We start from the raw sequence: 17,664 nt of genomic DNA on the forward strand, positions 1-17,664 counted from the left end.
TTATTTTGATTTATTATGTTCGGTTTATCGTTCGTCAAAATTTTGTGTGATTTTTTGCACAATTTTGATAATGCGATATTAATTTTAACGTTTAAACGCACAAACGTTTGAATGTTAATTTGATTGTAATCTAATTAAAAAACGGGCCCCTTAACCTACGTCACGTAGTCATGTGACACATACTGAGGCTCATGGGAAATTTTCAACTTGTCCATACCTGTGTAAAGCTACCTCGAGCAGGGGCATCTTATCTTGGGTCAATACCCGCGGTATTTACCTCTGGAGAAAAAACGGGGACATCTTATCTTGGGGCAATACCCGCATATCGTACGCACCCTCGATTTGAGAGCCGAAATGTTGAAAAAAAAGGTACATATGTGGGTAAATATGGCACTTTTTTTTCGTTCGAAAATTAGTCACTTTAATTTCTTGCAAACTTACTTGGTTCTTCTCCTTTATTAGCGAAGTAGTCTGTATGCTCTGGAATTGGATTGTCACTCTTCCAAAAAAATAAAATAGGAGCAAAAATTTTGAAATACTGCAATGAAGGTATATGGTTTCGCACTTTGGCTATTGATACGCATGTATGGTGGATGGAAGCACCTATGGCGAGCTCTCCTCCTTTTCTTCCTTCTTCAATGAAGCAGAGTAGTAGCTGCGTTTGTAGAAGTGCACACTTGCCATTCTCTCTATAATGTCTACTTGAGTTGCACAGAGAAACTGCGATATCTTGGTGAGTTGAAAACCCGTCTAAGTCAGCAGAATCACTCAGCACCGTTTACCACCCATATAGCGCAATGTTAAGAATGTGCTTAGGTCAATGGCTTAATCAAATTTTCCTTCTGGATGCAACTAGGTTCACTTTCTTAAAACTAAATTTTTGCACTAATTGCTCTTTTGCAACTCGTTAGCATAGGTCATGAAACATTTAGAATTGCTATTTTAGGTAGTGTTGAGGGAGGTAATACATTAAAATGAAAACTTGTACAAAATTTTGAAAATAAATCAATGAATTTTATTATTGAGATAATGAGTTTAATACAAAAGATATCAGATGTTCATTGTTTTCAAAGTTTAGGCGGGAGACAAAAATACCCCCTCGAATGCTCGAGTTTTTCAGGAGCTTCATTCTAGAATCTTAAAAAATAACATGCTTGAGTCATAAGCAGTATCAGTGATCAAACAGGGAGTATTTTTTCTAACCAACGTTCGCTGTAGTGGTTGATTCATCGATGCAAACCTATGCAGATCATGTTTGCTCTGCTCCGAGTGTTACACTTAGGTAATTCTTCATCTCGGAAGATGGATTTTTCAAGGGGTTGGACTCATCACTCTCCTGACTTCTCCCTACCCCATAAAGAATCACTAAAAGTTCTAAAGGTTAGATTCATCAAAAACAATAGGGAGGTAAATTATACTTCAGGAACCCTGACTGATTCATCAATACTTCTTAAATTTAAAATAGCACCTCAAGGATCATACCCATTTCTCCTCACTATAAGATAGCCAGTCAATCCAGACTACGAAATTAACATTCAAGAAACAAAATAAAACGATACAGAGCAGAGCACTTACGTAAATAATTTTACAAAAGGTGGGAAATCATTCATACTGGCAAACTATCTGCACATGCTTGATGATGAATTCATAAAAGAACGTTCACAGAAGGGTTTCTATTTAGGGTGCCAATCGAGTCTTTCATGAATTGCCTTCAATGAGAGGGGGGGGGGGGGGGAGTCTCACAACACAGACAAGACAAGCATTGCAAGGGAGAATGGGGCTCCATCATAGAGAAAATACAGACTGAGGTTTCAAAAAATAGGAGACACTGCTTAGCGCCAGCATGATTCACTTTTGTCACAATGTATGTCGACCTGCCTTTGCTTGCAGTGACAAGAATTGCACAAACTAACGCTCATCACCATTTCCTGTATTTTCTCTATGGGGCTTTGTGACTTCCCCCAAGATTTGAAAATTCCTGGCTAGCAATTAAAAAGTAACGGCTATTTTGTTACTCTACCTGTGAACAATTTAATAAGTTCTTCCTCTCCCTCCATCAAAAAAGAGAAATAAAGAACTTTGATACAACCTGTGGTGTGATTTGATCACTTTTAGGTTAATGTTAGAGATTTAAGCTTCTCTTGAAACACATTGTAAAAGGGAATGAAATGACATAAAAAAGTTTATATTAAAATTTAAAAGTGACTAATCTGGCAACTAAGAAGTTTGATGAAACTTTGACTTCAATGCTTATGAGATACTTGGAATTTTTTTTAAAAAAATGGCTTTATCATCACGATCGTTGTGTAGAATTGGGAATTGGTTTAATTGGCTTAAAATGAAGAATTAGGTCGGCTGATGACTTCCAAATAAAATGTTTGACAGTTCGTAAATCCATATATGGCGGAAGGACCTGAAAAAATAAACATAAATCTCTGAGAAAGAATCACAAAGAAAAGAGACATCATTACTCGTTTCTCTTTACAAAGAATATATATTTGCAGAGGGTCATCCAGAAGTACTGAAAGAAAATTCACCCATTTTAGTTTATTTTTTTAAGGAAATGCACTATTTGATGTCTTCAAAACTGAAAAGAAGAACAGCAAAGAATATCTTAATTCTTGATATATCCTCTCACTAGTGTTAAATCGAAAGTGTCGATTTTGTCCCAAAAATCGATTATTCGCGGAAAAGTCAAGGTCAAAAAATCGCTGAGGATTTTCAAGAAAATCGCTCTGAATAAAAAATCGATTTTTAGGATGAGTATTATGCCGTTCGTTTTTCTTAAATTCTCGCCTCACTGAGCGTTGAGTTACATTGTCCCTTAAATTGGAGCAATTTCGATAGCTTCCTTTAATTTTGAAGAATAATGTAGGCTTGTAGCTTCCTTAATTATTAAGGAGTAAAATTTTTGTTCGAAAAAAATCGAAAAATTTCGATTCGTGAGTAAAAAATCGAAAAATTTCGATTCGTCAGTAATAAATCGATTTAGTTGCAAAATTGCGTGCAAAAAATCGATTCAATTTAATCGATTATTTTGTGTAAAAAATCAATATCTTCATAAAATCAACAACACTATCTTTCAAGGAATTTTAGGGCCTCATGACAGAGCGATGAGAGAGACAACAGAAGTTATTTGTTTTTCATTCCTGAAGATTTTAAACAGAACATGCAAAAGATGATACAACTGAACCAACCTCATCATTGCATAAAAGTTCCACTCGGTCTTTTGATGGTATGTTGTTGTCTGGATCTTCAGCTCTTTCAGAGCCAGGTGAATTACCATCACTCCCCAATACTTTTTCATAAACGTGCTCAGCTACTTTAAACATTTGAATAAAATCATTCGCTGCAAGTCGATCTCTGTAGAAAAAGAAAAATGCAAAAAATTATGGACAAAATTCACAAAAGTAATAAAATGAGATCCCTTCCTTAAGATCTGAGTGGAAACTTCACTGTTTCCAGGATAATTCCATAGAAAAGAATTTAATGGTGGCAATCTATCACACTTAGTGGAGCCATATGGAACTTTTCCGTTCTCAACACTTCGAGCTTTCAGCTCCTGGGGAGACTTGAATCCAGTGTTCTAACTATAGGGTAAAATTGTAGGGGCCATCTTGGCTGGTAAACATAATTCTTGAGAGCAAAGGAAAAAAGGATTCTCAGGAGAAAAAATGATTTTTGTATGCATAATACCAATCATAGCGCGTGAAACTTTGCAAGGGATGCAAATTGTTAGTTGCAGTGTATAGCGAATTTCCTCCTTTAAAAATTCACGGCATGGTGCATCTGACTTCTTTAGGCGTCTCATTTGGCCAAAACTCATTAGTTTTTAAGCACCTAGGTCACATTTTTAGGCGCATTTTGCAAATGGCGCTCTGCCCCCTGTTCTGGCTGGATAAAAAAAATAATCCCAACACTGCCAGTCATTCTGGTGTTTATAGCACACCAAAAGGTGTGCATCATCATGAAACTACATATTTACTGATGAGGTTGCTGGAACTTGGGGAAAAAAGTTGCTACCTAATGCAACTGAGGTAAGATTTAAGTTTAAAAAAAAAGAAAAGTTAAAAGTATATTAAAGCTTCTGAATTGCTGCCACTTTTAATTCATTACTCACACTTAAGATGAAAAATAAAATACTGGATGTATGGACAGCAAAAATGATGGTAAATAATCAAAAGAAAAGAGCCGCAAATCTGAAATCTTTATATTTAGTCACAGACCACTTTGCTACGAAAACAGTGATTATGGGAATGTAAAATAAAGGTTTTTACTGAGTTGATGATCTAGAGATAAGACGGGAAATTGATCATATTGCAGTTTTTGAAATTACAGCTGGCGAAGAAAAATTTTCATCTTAAGGAGGAGGAGGGTATAGGAAAAAAGTCGACGGTGGCTTCGAACATGGTGTTATTTGAGGTTTTCGGTTGTTGTTTTAGGTATACACCTGGGAAAGAAATATAAATCAAATTATGATATCAATACCACCGTAGTTCAAAATTTCATGCCTCGTTTTTGGAGGTCTTGAAGAGAAGAAATATTCTCCATTTTTTTGAGAGAAGTAGTGTGAGAGTGACTGATCTTATAAAAATCAAGGGAAAAAGGTCGATAGAATGATATACATAAAATCAACGTTAGATAAGTGTACTCTGTACTGCTGTCAACAATGCCTCCAAGACAAAATGAAAGTTCCAAGCATACTGCTCATTTGTGCTATACAAAAAAAGACAAAATGATATAATCAGGTCAATACTGAGAATATGCATAAAGACATAGATAAGTAAAAATAACATTGACATAGATCGTCATCTAGGATATAGATAACTGTTACATGTTACGATAGCATAATTAAAATGGAGCTGAGAGGATTGAGGAGGTATTTTAAACACTAGGTAGCTTACTTTTTCATATGTTTGATCCCAGTGGAGGGATGCGGTTGAAGGAAAAAGGCGATTTTAGGAAACTGATTCTTTGCTGGGTTATTTTTGTCACAAATTCCGTCAAGAACCCACTGTGGTACTGTTTCTTTGAGAAGAGTTGACTCATTTTCACCGCCGGCATCTTTGACGAGCAATCGATGAAACGCCCTACCACCTACGTCACTGGAAGAAAAAAAAGAGTTCAATTCATACATAAGCAACTAATAGAGCACTCACTACATGATGAAAAATTGGAATAAGTGCTTCTGCAGGATTCAAGGTTTTTGAGTAGATTTACATTTCAAAAAGAGACAAAAAAAGGAGTAATAATCAGCGTACAAAAACTTAATAATATGCCTTCAAAGACCATTTGCCTTTTAAAAAAAAAATCCGAATTAATGTTGTAAAAAAAGTATGCGGTTATAGAGGGTAACATGTTAGAATTTTTTTGAAAGAATGTTATCAATTTACCCTGACATTTTCTTCTCTTCACCTGTAATTTTTACTGATTACCTTTTTGGCGACTTTAGACATGAATACAAAGTGGAAGCTATCAATCAAAATTTAAAGGAGAATATGCTGAATTTTAATTTTGAATGGCCAACAGTTTATTACCTGAAAATGAGGGGCGTATGACCAGGTACTCGAACTAATCGAAAATCATTGGCTATTTGCCTGATTTGATGACCACCTATTTCTGCATCCTCATCTTTCGTAAAAGGGTCCAACCAATGCTCTAGAAGCGCTCTTAATAATACAGTTCCATAGTTGACTGAAATTATGAGAGAATAAAAATTCAAGATGACAAGGAGATAAAAATCACAAAACTTACGACACTAAGATGGAGGTAAAATAAAACTAAGAAAATCTTCTGTATGAAGATGTGAATTATGTTAACTGAACTGCACCAGGTAAATAGTAAGAACCCCAGAACGCACATGAAGTGGCGGAGTCCAGAAATTACCTCTCTTTTTTGTACATTCCTTTCTTTTTTTACTTTACTTAACTCAACTCTTTTGTCAGAAAATGATTTTGGGTGATAAATACCACTTGACATGGATGGTAAGCTCACATCATTACCGAAACGAGTTCAACATATGCTGAGAACAGCATGCCTAGGATACAAAGAGATGTATGGAAAAGTATGTACGGAAATGTATGTACCTCTCATGTCTGGTTCCTCAGGACAGGTAAGCCCAACTTCTCTTGATGAGACACAAGCAGCTAGACAGTCATTTTCATCTTGTGTTAAATGGATGGTCAACATCTGATAACAAGGAAATAGAAATAGAAAATAGTGAATACCGTACACAATTAATTTTTGTTTACTTTTTCAGGGAAAAAAATTTAAACCAAACCCACAACAACTTAAATGAGTCAGAAATCAAAATATTTTACATAAAATAACTACATGTACCCGGGTTTTCACACGACTGACCTATCCTCATCACTGATGTGTACAATTTTTTCTCACTACCTTTCTTAACGGACGAGAGGGAGCTGTCATCATTACAGTGTTATTATTATCCTCTTGAACAAGGGTGCTGTCACACGTTTTGTTGACACTTCGAAATTACTTGACACATCACAAGGTTTCTGGAGCTTTTGGATACTGACAATGAGAAGAGGAATCCATGGTTGAGCTACATACCACAGTATCAAATTTGATTACTAATGGTGCATCCTTAAAAGATTGACACATCTGAGAATATTTTCAGGGAGTTATTTGAGCTATGATAGAAATGGATGCACGGATTGAATAGCTGGTGAGACTGATAACTTCAAGGTAAGCACGGCATCCATTGATCAAACGATTCATTCTCAGTAAAGAACTCTGTAGGGCATGCTTCCTGTTCAACTGGAAATTATGTCTACCCTCGTTACCAGCAACAAGGCGATATGATTGTGGAGCAGTACTGCTGTACTAATGAAGAACGCCAAGGGCATAACTTTCTTTGATTAAATATGAATTTTATGGGAATTCCGTGAACATTTTTCTTGAGTTTTTTAGAATTTTATTTGCAACCAGATTTAAATGATCTTAAAATTTCAAGAGAAAATATTCATAACTCCCTTCAAAAATAAAGATTTTATCAAAAGTTATTTGGCAACTCTTTGATGTGCGTACATTGTTTTTCCTTAGCATGGCAGAATACGGATCAGATCAGATTTGGACTGCATGGGAATTGACTAGATCGTATTAGAATAAAGCAGACTGGTTTGGACCAGACCAAAGTAAAATTTGACACCAACAACAGAGCATTTGTTAAATTCGTATTATATTTCTTTTTCCTTTAGAATAATTAACTAGTAGGACTCACCCCAGTTTTCAAATCAATATTGAACCATGTTGGCACATATATTCTCCGGTGTCGTTTTTCGATTTCTTCCTCAAAATCAACTTGACCAAGATCCTCCAATTTACGAGCCTAAGAAAATTAAAATTGGAATTACATTAGCGATGGTAAATTCCAAGTTAACCAGTAGAACAAGACTGACTTAGAATTACGTTAAAACTATGAGATAGAATACATGATAGATTTACGTGAAAGTGTACAGAGAAAAGTTTGCAAAAATGGTAAGTAATTACTTGTGAAACACAACATTTTCCACCTCATATAAAAATTGCCTGATGGTAAAACCTGACTACTTTCTAGACTCATAGAACACCTTGGAGCTCCCTAAATTCTAGCCTTGGTACTGGCATTTTTTGCAATTCATCTACGTAGGATCGTTTGGAAAAACTTCTGGAAAACCTCAGGACACACCACTGATAAGCCCATTTCATCTTTTTTTAACGAAATAATAATTTTTGATAATACAAATAAGTAAATGTTATAGCCACGATCCTTAAATTTATGATATGACAAGATTGATTGTTATTCATTCTAGATGCCTGCTTACACCAAGCTTAAATCTTACTCAACGCAAAAGAAGAAAAGATTCTAAAACAATAAATAAAAAATAAATAACAGAAATAATACTCAAGATCCTCCCCGCAGAAGAAATTTTGTTTCACAGCAAATAGGGATCAGGATAATCTGAATAACAACGAGGTATTCCACTTAGGCCAACAGCCTGACGCATTTTTGGCTTTACAAAACCATCTTCAGAATTACAGATAGAATAACAATTATAGTACATATTTAAAAAAAAAAAAAAAAAAAAAAAAATTGTAGTACAATGAATTAAAATCAAAAAAAAATAAAAAATGCACAAAAAAATATCCAAAGATCCCCCTGTCTAACTAATCCGTCAATGAAACAAAGAAAATACCCCAATCTCTACCTCACTCTTCTTCTGGTTCCACTATGTATAATCTTTGATTGGACTATGAAAAGAGGCAAAGAACAGAGGTAAACACTTTTGGAATGTTAGGATTGTAGTTTACCTCCAAGACATCGTAAAGTGCCACATTTTTATCCGAATCTTGAGTCAGTATCATACGTTTGTCATTCAGAGTATGCACTTTCCTAATTGCCGGCGCCCCTTTAATGGTGAACACTGGTGCGGAACAATAAGGCTTCAAATCACAGACATCTGAGTCGTTACCATCACCGCTAGCTACAGGTGATATGTCTTTCTTAGGTAATGCCTGAAAACAAATAACAGTTTGATTTGGAGAGAACATCACTCTTTTCTTGAAACCTGTCATTATTCTTCCCTCAGAGGCCTCGTACAGTCATATTTTATTTCTTTTGCCATAAATCAACAGAGTCTTAATACAATTGTTTTCAGCTCACTATTTCAGAGGAAGGTAAGTATTGCAAGAGGATCAAATCTTCCTCCATGGTACAAACTAAGTACAAGAACGGTTCTAGGGTGCAACCCTTTGGTTTCATTGATAAACTGCCGAGATTAGCATAAAGCAACTTCAAAATCAGCTAAGCTTAGGCACTTGCAAACTAAGGCATAAAACCGTACACATTACGGTAAACCTCACTCTACTGTTGGCTGCTAACCGGTCATTTGTGCATGCCACATAATCATGATTATGTAGTATAAGGTTATAGATAAGCATAACTGAATAAGATCTATTCAAACGTTAAGTGTCTACATCAAATAACACCCAATCAAAATAAAATATCGCCCATCAAATAACATGGCCAATGACTACAACCACCGCAGTGATACTTCGAGTGGTTTCTTCCACCAATTTTACTCGTGTTTTACGTTAAGCAATTGGTAAAAATTTGTGTATCCCTAATTGATGAGACTAAGGTGGAAGAAACCATGGTATGCACTACTGCGGTGGATGATATCATACACCGCGTTTTTTGATGAGCGATGAATCCGTCAATATTGGACGTAGAAACTTTGCGTTTGGACAGTTTCTATTATTTTTCGCTAATCTACAAGCTTGAATCATCGAAACACGGTTATATGATTGGCGCAACAACCTACTGATGTCTGAAATCAACAATTGATAGCTTAATCTCATCTGATCCTTACGAATATAATTTTTTAACAAAGAACAGATTGGTGAGGAAGAAAAATTTGTATTGGGAAACGCTAATCTTACCCAATAATTGATATCTGACTCGGAAGTTGCGACCCAAATCCCGGCCTGGTCGGGAGTTGTCACCATTTTCAGGACAGGAGCTTTCTCTGTACATACTAAAACTGGCGGTTTTGACATGTTTCGTAGATCTGTCATTAGGACTTTACAATCTCTACCACTGGATATGACATGTGTGAAAGATTCATTGACCTGAAAATTAGACTTAACATTAGCTTCACATTGACAACTACAGCTTTGATGGGGAAATTTCCTGTCTTTGGTGACTATCTTTCCAAAGAGGTTTTAATTTAAATTTAGACAACCACTATATTTTTGTTATTTTTCTTGGTACTTGTGAATGAAGAAGAGACAAAGAAGGAAGAGACAATGAAAATACAGGGACTTTAGCAGATAAAATCTTTCTTTTGCTTTAAATTAAAAAAATTGTCAGTAGGTTCACACCAGCTAAATTACAGGAGCTGAGAAAATTATTCATGATTTAATTTTACGACCATTCCTTCCTATTTCCTATGTCACTGCAACCAGCAATTGATATGAATAAGGGTTTAAGCTAGAGGAAAACAGTCAAAGTTTCGTGATTTTGTCAATTGCTGTGACGCATAGCATAGCATAGCATCATTTTAACGCTGAGTGTTTAAGTGAAGTTGTGACATCTTTTCATTTTTCCCCATTTTTATTTTTCCTTTCTTCTGTTCATCATTAAACAAAATTGGGACAAAGCACATAATTTATAAAAAAAATCAGGCATCTGGCCATAAGATTGGACATTTTCTCATGAAACAAATTGAAAATTGGACCAAGATACAAAAACACTAAAGTGCAAGAAACTTCAAGCGTTTTGGGACTTTCTGCACCTCTTAGCATTGTAGAGAAAAGCTACAAGAACTAGCAAGTGACGCCAATAGCTCTGAAGAGCATCAAAGGCAATGCTGTTAAGCTATGACTTGTCCTGCTGGAAGTATTTTGGCATTGATTATAACAAGGAGTCATTGTAAATTTATAAGGAGGAACATTGCAACATAAAATCTCTTTGAGAGGATACAAATATTTAACTGTTTCTCAAAAGAGAACATCTTTTCCTCCAAATCTCTGGCAACATTGCAATGACGAATTTTCTGCATTCTCATTTATCAGGAAGTTCCATGACGGAAAGTAGAACAAAACTTACCGCTAGAGCCCAAACACCCTCTTCATGAATCCTAAATGTATGAATGCATCGCTGTTGGCCTAGAGACCACAACTTAATAGTTCCATCTGAGCTACCGGATATACATTGGGATGCATCTTTGTTAACAACAAGTGCTTTCACATTGTCAGTGTGACCTGTGTTGGAGCAGGAAAAAAAATTGTAAGATATGATATGTGATAAAAACCAGCTTCAACTTGCAGCGGTTTTTGAAGATTCCTGTTCTAAACGACTAATATTTGGATGCTTCCACACATTATGGTGCAATTTTTAAACGCTGAATTAATTTGAAAATTTTTTTGTGCTTAGACACAAGGACCAAGTTCATCAAAAATTTGGACATTGTATAATTGTAGAGGTTGGTCTGTTGATGAATATTTTCGCCGGTGCCATTAAAGTAGGTGAAAACCACAACAAGAAATAAAAGAAAATCCTGAAAAAGCACAACTTAAGGGTGTTTTCATGTAATTTTCAAACAAACATTTTTTATAGAAAAATTGTACACATTTCACGACAAATTTCTCTGATCCACGCCACAAAAATGGAAAAATAGCCAATTTTGCGTTAATTCACTTGGTATTTGTACAATTAGGAGGTCATGATCAGTGCTACTACTAACTTATCAATTGAATTTTACAACTTTAAAAGTTCAGGAAATTCTCGCTACGATTCGCAATTGCCAAACCTTCCCGACTCTACATATTTGTCATTTGATGAGTGAAAAAAATTGAAAATGTCCTCCAGTCCGTACACTTGCGACATTTTGGTTCTTTCCTTCGACACACTAATTTTTAAGCATTGATAATGACAGGTTTGATAATTGATACTTGTTATTTGAAAAGTTTTGAATGCTTTGGAAATAGTCTGTAGTTTCAGGAAGAATGACAAAAAAGAATATTCCAGAATGTTCTAATCAATAAAACACAAAGGATTTACCTATAAGTTTCATCAATTTGTTACTAGTACGGGGATCCCAAACTCGGAGAACTTTTTCAGTGCTTCCACTAATGATTACCGTTCCTGGAGGGTTCATTGCCAAACTATATATGGAGTTATTACTACCGGTCATTGTTGATGCTGTTTGGGTGAAGAAGAAGAACACAGGTTAATGTCTAAACTAACAATAAAAAATTCAACTTATCAGGTTCATTGCTAATATGATGTTTCTAGTGACTCTCATGGTAAGTTGAAAATAAAAGTAGATTTTACACATTGAGAGAACATAAGGTAAATTAGATAGGTAGGCAAAAAAAAAAAATTACAAAAATATTTGAGGATCAATGTTAGTACTATTTTGACTTTTCAGGTTGTCTACTGGTGCATCGTGATCTAAAATCTTTTTCTTTACTGCCTTACTTTTTCCATACTACCCAAACAATTCTCTTTCCTAAAACCCTTACTTTTTCATCGCCTTTTCCTCACTTTTTCCGTACAGTAGACACCTTGCTTTTTAAAATATCCTGTTTTGCCATCAAAAGCTTTCCATCTGTACTCACCTCCCTTTTTAGAGAAACCTGAGGCCATTTTGTATGCTGAATGATGAGTTGAAAAGAATCTCATTTTGATGAGGTGAAAGAACATTCCAATGAAGCACTAGATAGAGTTCCTTTATTTACCAGGAGAGTCATTGTAATCTAAATACATGGAAAGTAGCTCAAGTGATTCTGTGCAAGTATTTCTACAAAATCAGCCAAAATGGATACAAAAATAAAAAAAAAATTAATTTAGCAACTGATAGAAAAAGGGATTTTGGTCCACAGAAGTCAAATTTTCAGCGAAGTAATTTTTTGAAAGTCGGGTTGAAAAATCGGATTTGGAGGTTTCAATGAAAAGCTTTCTGGGGTCAGATAGAATAAATTGGCAGCAGCTTAGTTCATGTTTCTGGTAAAAGAGAGCAAAAATTTGGATTTTAATACAGAGATTTCATGGCCTGAACATAACGATTTAGACATTTAAATAGCTTTATTTTGAGACTACAGCTATTTAACAGCTCTAGCTATTTCATCCTCCGTGACTTTGATTCAGTTTGACATTTTTGAGCATTTTTAATCCCAAAATATTGGTAAAACATCGTTTATGCTCTGGTATCAATTGATTATTTTGACTTTCTGTGGACTAAGATCCTTTGTTCTGTAAAAAGTCGCATATTGTCTGGAAAAAAAAAAAAAAAAAAAACTTACTGGTTACAGTGTTATTGTTTGCAGTTAACTGAGTGAGAGTGTTAACATCCCACAGGAAGACAGCTTTATCTAATCCAGCAGATGCAACCTGCTCTTTATCTTTGGCATATGCGAGTGCTCGTACATAATCCTTGTGAGTCCGTAATGTTGACATGCAAAACCCTTTGTGAGCATTCCATACCTTGACCGTTGTATCGGCACTTGCTGAAATCACTGGAGATCAAAGAAAAAATAGGTACACACTTAATGAAGTAAGTAATGACACGGTAGAACAGTGCTGGGTCCACACTATTTTTCAGGGAAATCAAAGCCAGAAAAAACCGAAAATTGACTAAAAAGAGGGCTGTGATGTCAATGGTCCAAAAAAGCAAAAAATGGTAATAATTTATTCCCCACATCTCCATCATAAAAAAGAACAAATTTTATTATTACCTAAGGCATTTGTAGGTAGGGGAGGGGGGGGGCCCAGCCCAGGACTGCCTTAAGTATGCCTCAAAAGGAGGGTAGGGGAGGGAGAGAGGAATGGAGACGAAAGAAGCACGGAGTAGCATGGGTTCTTTAGCAGCAACGGGACAACCAGATTGCCTGCGAAGTAATTGTGAAAAATTTCTTTTAGCCACCAGGAGCGACAACTTGTCTTTATATTTTTGTTTTTCATTTCATCTCAATTAAGAGGGTAAGTTTCAAATTCGCTAAAAAACTGGCCTCATTTCGAATGGGAGGATATTATGCCGACAAATTCCACCCTGCTAACTGCTATGATACCTTGTGCATGCATACTGGAATTTATACAGGCACTAGAACACGAGAAACAAAGTTTCAGGTTGTGATCTTACAATGCCATTCTAATGGTTTATGTGGTATTTGTTTGATGTGCTTGTTCATTTTTAAACAAATTTTCACATTGATAAATCATAAGTAGGTGGTAAATTTAGTCAATTTAGCTAGTGTGTGGCATTTTGACAATTACATAAATAAATGCAAATTGCATGGCAGCCACGTAAAACATTTTTCCACCTGTGGTAATTAAATGTGAGGTGAAAGATACACACATTTGGGTCACTTCACACATGTACTTCCACAAATTATGAGCTTTTTGAATTATCCTGTATTACAAACCCTATGGACAAAATGGTAGATAGAGATAAATTTAGCAATAGCTCAAGTTTATGAAGCATTTAAGAAGAGAGAACACAGAATTACTCACAGTTTTTTCCACCACAACATAAAACAATGTCATTGACCCAATCAAAATGATGCTCCATAGATTGGAGGTAAGGATCTTTGGGGTTTTTGCAGTTCCATATGCGGATAATGCTGTCGCGCCCAGCTGAGTAAAGTCTATCCAGTAATGGATCATATTGTAATGAATTGACTCCGGCTCGATGTTGTTTTTCCTCTTCTTCTCTAATCACAAAGGATACCTGTGAACATAGCAGACATTAATGAACAAGTTATAGTCAAAATTAAAAACTTTAGCTAGAGCCATTTTGGGCACATTGAGAATCCTTTGAAAAGAGCCGGCTTTTTGTCTTAAAAATGTCAATGTGCCTTGGCTAATTGCAAAATACTGACAGACGATTTGGATCACATTTAGCGAAAAGAAACCAGCGCCATTACAGTGTTTTTAAAATCATGCAACTTTTTATTGTTCTTTAAAAATACTTAATACACGAACACTATTAAAGTTCACACAGTTATTTCCCTTTGAAATTAATATTTTTTGCTGCAAAGCAAAAACTACTTGCTATTCTGGGAGATTTGTTAGATACTTATGAAGAAGCAACATTTTTAAACAATGTAATCGCGCTGGTTCCTTTTTGCTAAATGCGATCCATTTGTACAGATTTGGTGGGATTTTCCTTCATCTAGGGCAAACAAAAATGAACACTTGGTAGCTTCAAATGCAAAATAGTCCTCAGAAACTCAAACTTTCTTCACTTTGAAAAGTTTCAATGAATACGGTCACTTTTAAGCATTTTGCACAATGTGAGTCAATTTAATAATCTGTACAATTGTCATATTTTCAGAATTAAAAAGACTTTGAAGATGGCAGTTAGTCAACAAATGCTTTATTATAAATAGGTGTTGTAGTTAAGGCTGCAATTTTTAAACTGAGGTGTTTTTCGAATCTTTTGATTGGCCATTTGCAAGTCACATTCAGGCAGGTCACATGCCATGACCCAATTTATTTGTACCTGCTGAGGTAAAAAATAGAGATAATTTTTTTTCTTTTTGGTTTGTAAGTTCAAAAGTCCAGCGGCCCGATGTCAGAAGGACAAGACAAGATATAGCCCTATCTTAACTATGCAATGTAACACATTTAACTGGTCTTATCGAGCTGCTTTTAACTTTCAATAATCATCCTGCTGATTGGGTTGTACTTATATTCTGCCGTGCTAAGGAAAAACGCCATGTGAACCTTCATCAACTGCCGATTTCGTTTGATCAAATATGAATTTTCAGGAAAACTTGTGAATATTTTCTGTTCAATTTTTCAGAGAATTATCTTCATAATTAAATCTATATCATCTGAAAATTTAAAGAGGAAATATTCGTAATTCTCCTAAAAAATAAACACTTTATTTGAGGATATACGGCAACTCTCAAATGTTCATGCAGCTTTTTCCTTAGCATGGCAGTATTGGCAGCTGCTGAATATGGCCTAGGGTACATTGCAACTTTAACATGAGAAAGGTTACAGCAAAGAAAATCAGCAAAATTGCAAATGTAAGAGATGCAATAAAAAAAGATTATGTGAAGATTGTGGTGGATAATGTAATGAAAAGATAACATACCTGAACCTTCTTCCTTCCACCCTGACCGCCAGCTTTATGCGTCAGAGCCATGAGGATTAGTTTTCAAAGTCAGAAACTGACAGCACAAACAACAATGAAAATCAAAGGCGAGAGCTGACCATGATTTTAAATTGTCGGCATCTTAAAGCAAAAGTAAAAAACAAAACAAAAAATTAGAACAGCCAATTTTTTCCAGCAATGACAACATTTAATACTAGTTAATGAGAGAAAATAAGGAAGTATTCAGTGAGGTTGCATCGCTGGAAGAAGTGGTCTGAGAGTCCTCTCCGAGAGAAAAAACTCATTTTTCCACCAAAATTTTGAAATCTACGCATAAAAATCGGAGAGACTAGAAAATTCCGATACCTACATATTGGCTCCTAAGAGTCATACAGACTTATACAAGTCAAAGTTGCAGTCTTTCTAGGGTGAACAGAGATTTGGCTAGAAATATTAATTGGAGAAGTGAGAATAGAGAAGCTTGATTTCATTTCAGACGAATCATTTCGGAGGGTAAGAACGATCTGCATTCTTGGCAGTGAGCGGTGCGTATCCATAATATGATCAACATGTAATACTTAGTTAGGAAAGATGTCATGGAATATTTAATGAAACTTACCGAATACCATAAATGAACCACATATCTAAGTTTACAGGGCAGTTTCAGCCAGGCCGTTGTAATCCTTTAAAATTGACCAGACTGTGTTCAATCAGCGCTGCAAAAAAAAAGGAAACAATTACATCACTGTCTAGTTTTTGTTAGTTGCTTTAAAATCATTTACTGAAGACTGCTGAACATCTAATTGATAGCAAAGGGTAGATTTAAATGACAGCTCGGTTGTCTGTTCCTTTATGGCACGGTAAATCCTCATCTCATGAAAATGTAAATGTAACGTCCAGAATGATCCAGATCAATCAAAATTCACCTAATCTAATCAGGGGGACCAAATTAGAGATTCGTCGAGATGAGTGTAAGATTTGGATGATTTCGTTTCATAGTAAGTAGCATCATGTGATGTTACAAACAGGAGTGCAAGAGAGAATGAGATTAGTCCGATTTAAATTCAGCAGCTACGAATTCAGATGTGGCAATATCACAATCTTTACCACAATACAAATGTAAGTTTGGTTGCATTGTCAATGATACTTTGCCAAACTGACAATAATTTACAGAGGCGTGTAGTGATTTTCCACCTTAGTGTACGGTTCTAAAATGATGCCACTGGAGCCCCTACCACTTGTTACGCCGTTTTCCAACAAGACATTTAATTACCAGTGATAAAAATACATAATCAATCACCAGAATGAACTACTCATAATGCTGAGTTGTTCCAAGTCAATACTCTAAGTGATATGATAACACACAAACTTTTCGCTCTTAATAAGTACGTAATCTTAATACTAGAGGAGAGAATATGAGAACATATGAGCTTACCTTTACTTCAGTTACATTCGGTAAGAGAGGATTCTTTTTTCTTGTATTACATTCAGATTAGAGATTTAAAGAGGCTGAAAATTTCGTGAACCTCATGAACTTTCGAACTTGCAAGCATGATCTGAGGAAAGCTTTGGCTTGGACTGCTACTACTTATGTACTCTATCTGAGACTAATGACAAAAATTATTTCACCGACACTCAGTTGCTCAGCAATGTAAAAGTGCGTAAGGTGAGAGTTAGAAAAAGAAACTTTGATGATATAAAATTAGGAGGAGCCTGCCTTCCGGTAGATATTACAAATTTAGATCGAATTCGCCGCACTTGAACTCTGATGAATTCTTCGGTGTTGATGGTGATTATTTGTCAATAAACTCGCTTAGATTGCACACGACAGAATTAACTGTGGATGTTTTTGGAACAAATAATACTATGAAAGATCCGGCAGGCGCATGCACAATTGCCTACTCAAGGAACTGAAGGAAACTAGCTAATAAGCAAAATAGGTTGATAATTGAAAAAGCTCCTGAAAGTCACATGAATTTTCACGGAGTTTTAAATTCTTTGGAAACCCTCAAAAATTAAATTAAGACGCTCCAAAATTCATGTCAAAAACTGTCGT

The 17,664-nt window shown here is 35.5% G+C and overlaps 1 protein-coding gene across 1 annotated transcript; it reads right to left on the bottom strand.

Annotated features, from left to right (window-relative positions):
- Positions 1 to 992: 992 nt before the first annotated feature.
- On the bottom strand, positions 993 to 17,421 carry LOC109032207 (WD repeat-containing protein 48). The gene is made up of 15 exons (XM_019044220.2): positions 17,044 to 17,421; positions 16,228 to 16,324; positions 15,609 to 15,749; positions 14,018 to 14,234; positions 12,811 to 13,023; positions 11,567 to 11,707; positions 10,613 to 10,767; positions 9,445 to 9,633; positions 8,314 to 8,517; positions 7,244 to 7,351; positions 6,087 to 6,189; positions 5,538 to 5,694; positions 4,905 to 5,105; positions 3,198 to 3,363; positions 993 to 2,413 (listed from the first exon to the last, which is right to left on the bottom strand). The coding sequence occupies exons 3-15, from the start codon at positions 15,657 to 15,659 to the stop codon at positions 2,294 to 2,296; spliced, it is 2,025 nt and encodes a 674-aa protein (XP_018899765.1). The 5' UTR covers positions 15,660 to 15,749; positions 16,228 to 16,324; positions 17,044 to 17,421; the 3' UTR covers positions 993 to 2,293.
- Positions 17,422 to 17,664: the final 243 nt, after the last annotated feature.

The sequence above is a fragment of the Bemisia tabaci genome, chromosome 1 (genome assembly GCF_918797505.1).
Source record: "Bemisia tabaci chromosome 1, PGI_BMITA_v3".
Classification (NCBI taxonomy): Eukaryota; Metazoa; Arthropoda; class Insecta; order Hemiptera; family Aleyrodidae; genus Bemisia; species Bemisia tabaci.

Excerpts from the sequence above, each read along its gene's own strand:
- LOC109032207 (XM_019044220.2), bottom strand. The coding sequence starts at position 15,659 with ATGGCTCTGACGCATAAAGCTGGCGGTCAGGGTGGAAGGAAGAAGGTT. Across the intron at positions 7,352-8,313 it reads CACTTTACGATGTCTTGGAG|GCTCGTAAATTGGAGGATCT; the intron begins GTAAACTACAAT and ends TAATTTTCTTAG. Across the intron at positions 5,695-6,086 it reads TGAGGAACCAGACATGAGAG|TCAACTATGGAACTGTATTA; the intron begins GTACATACATTT and ends TCATAATTTCAG.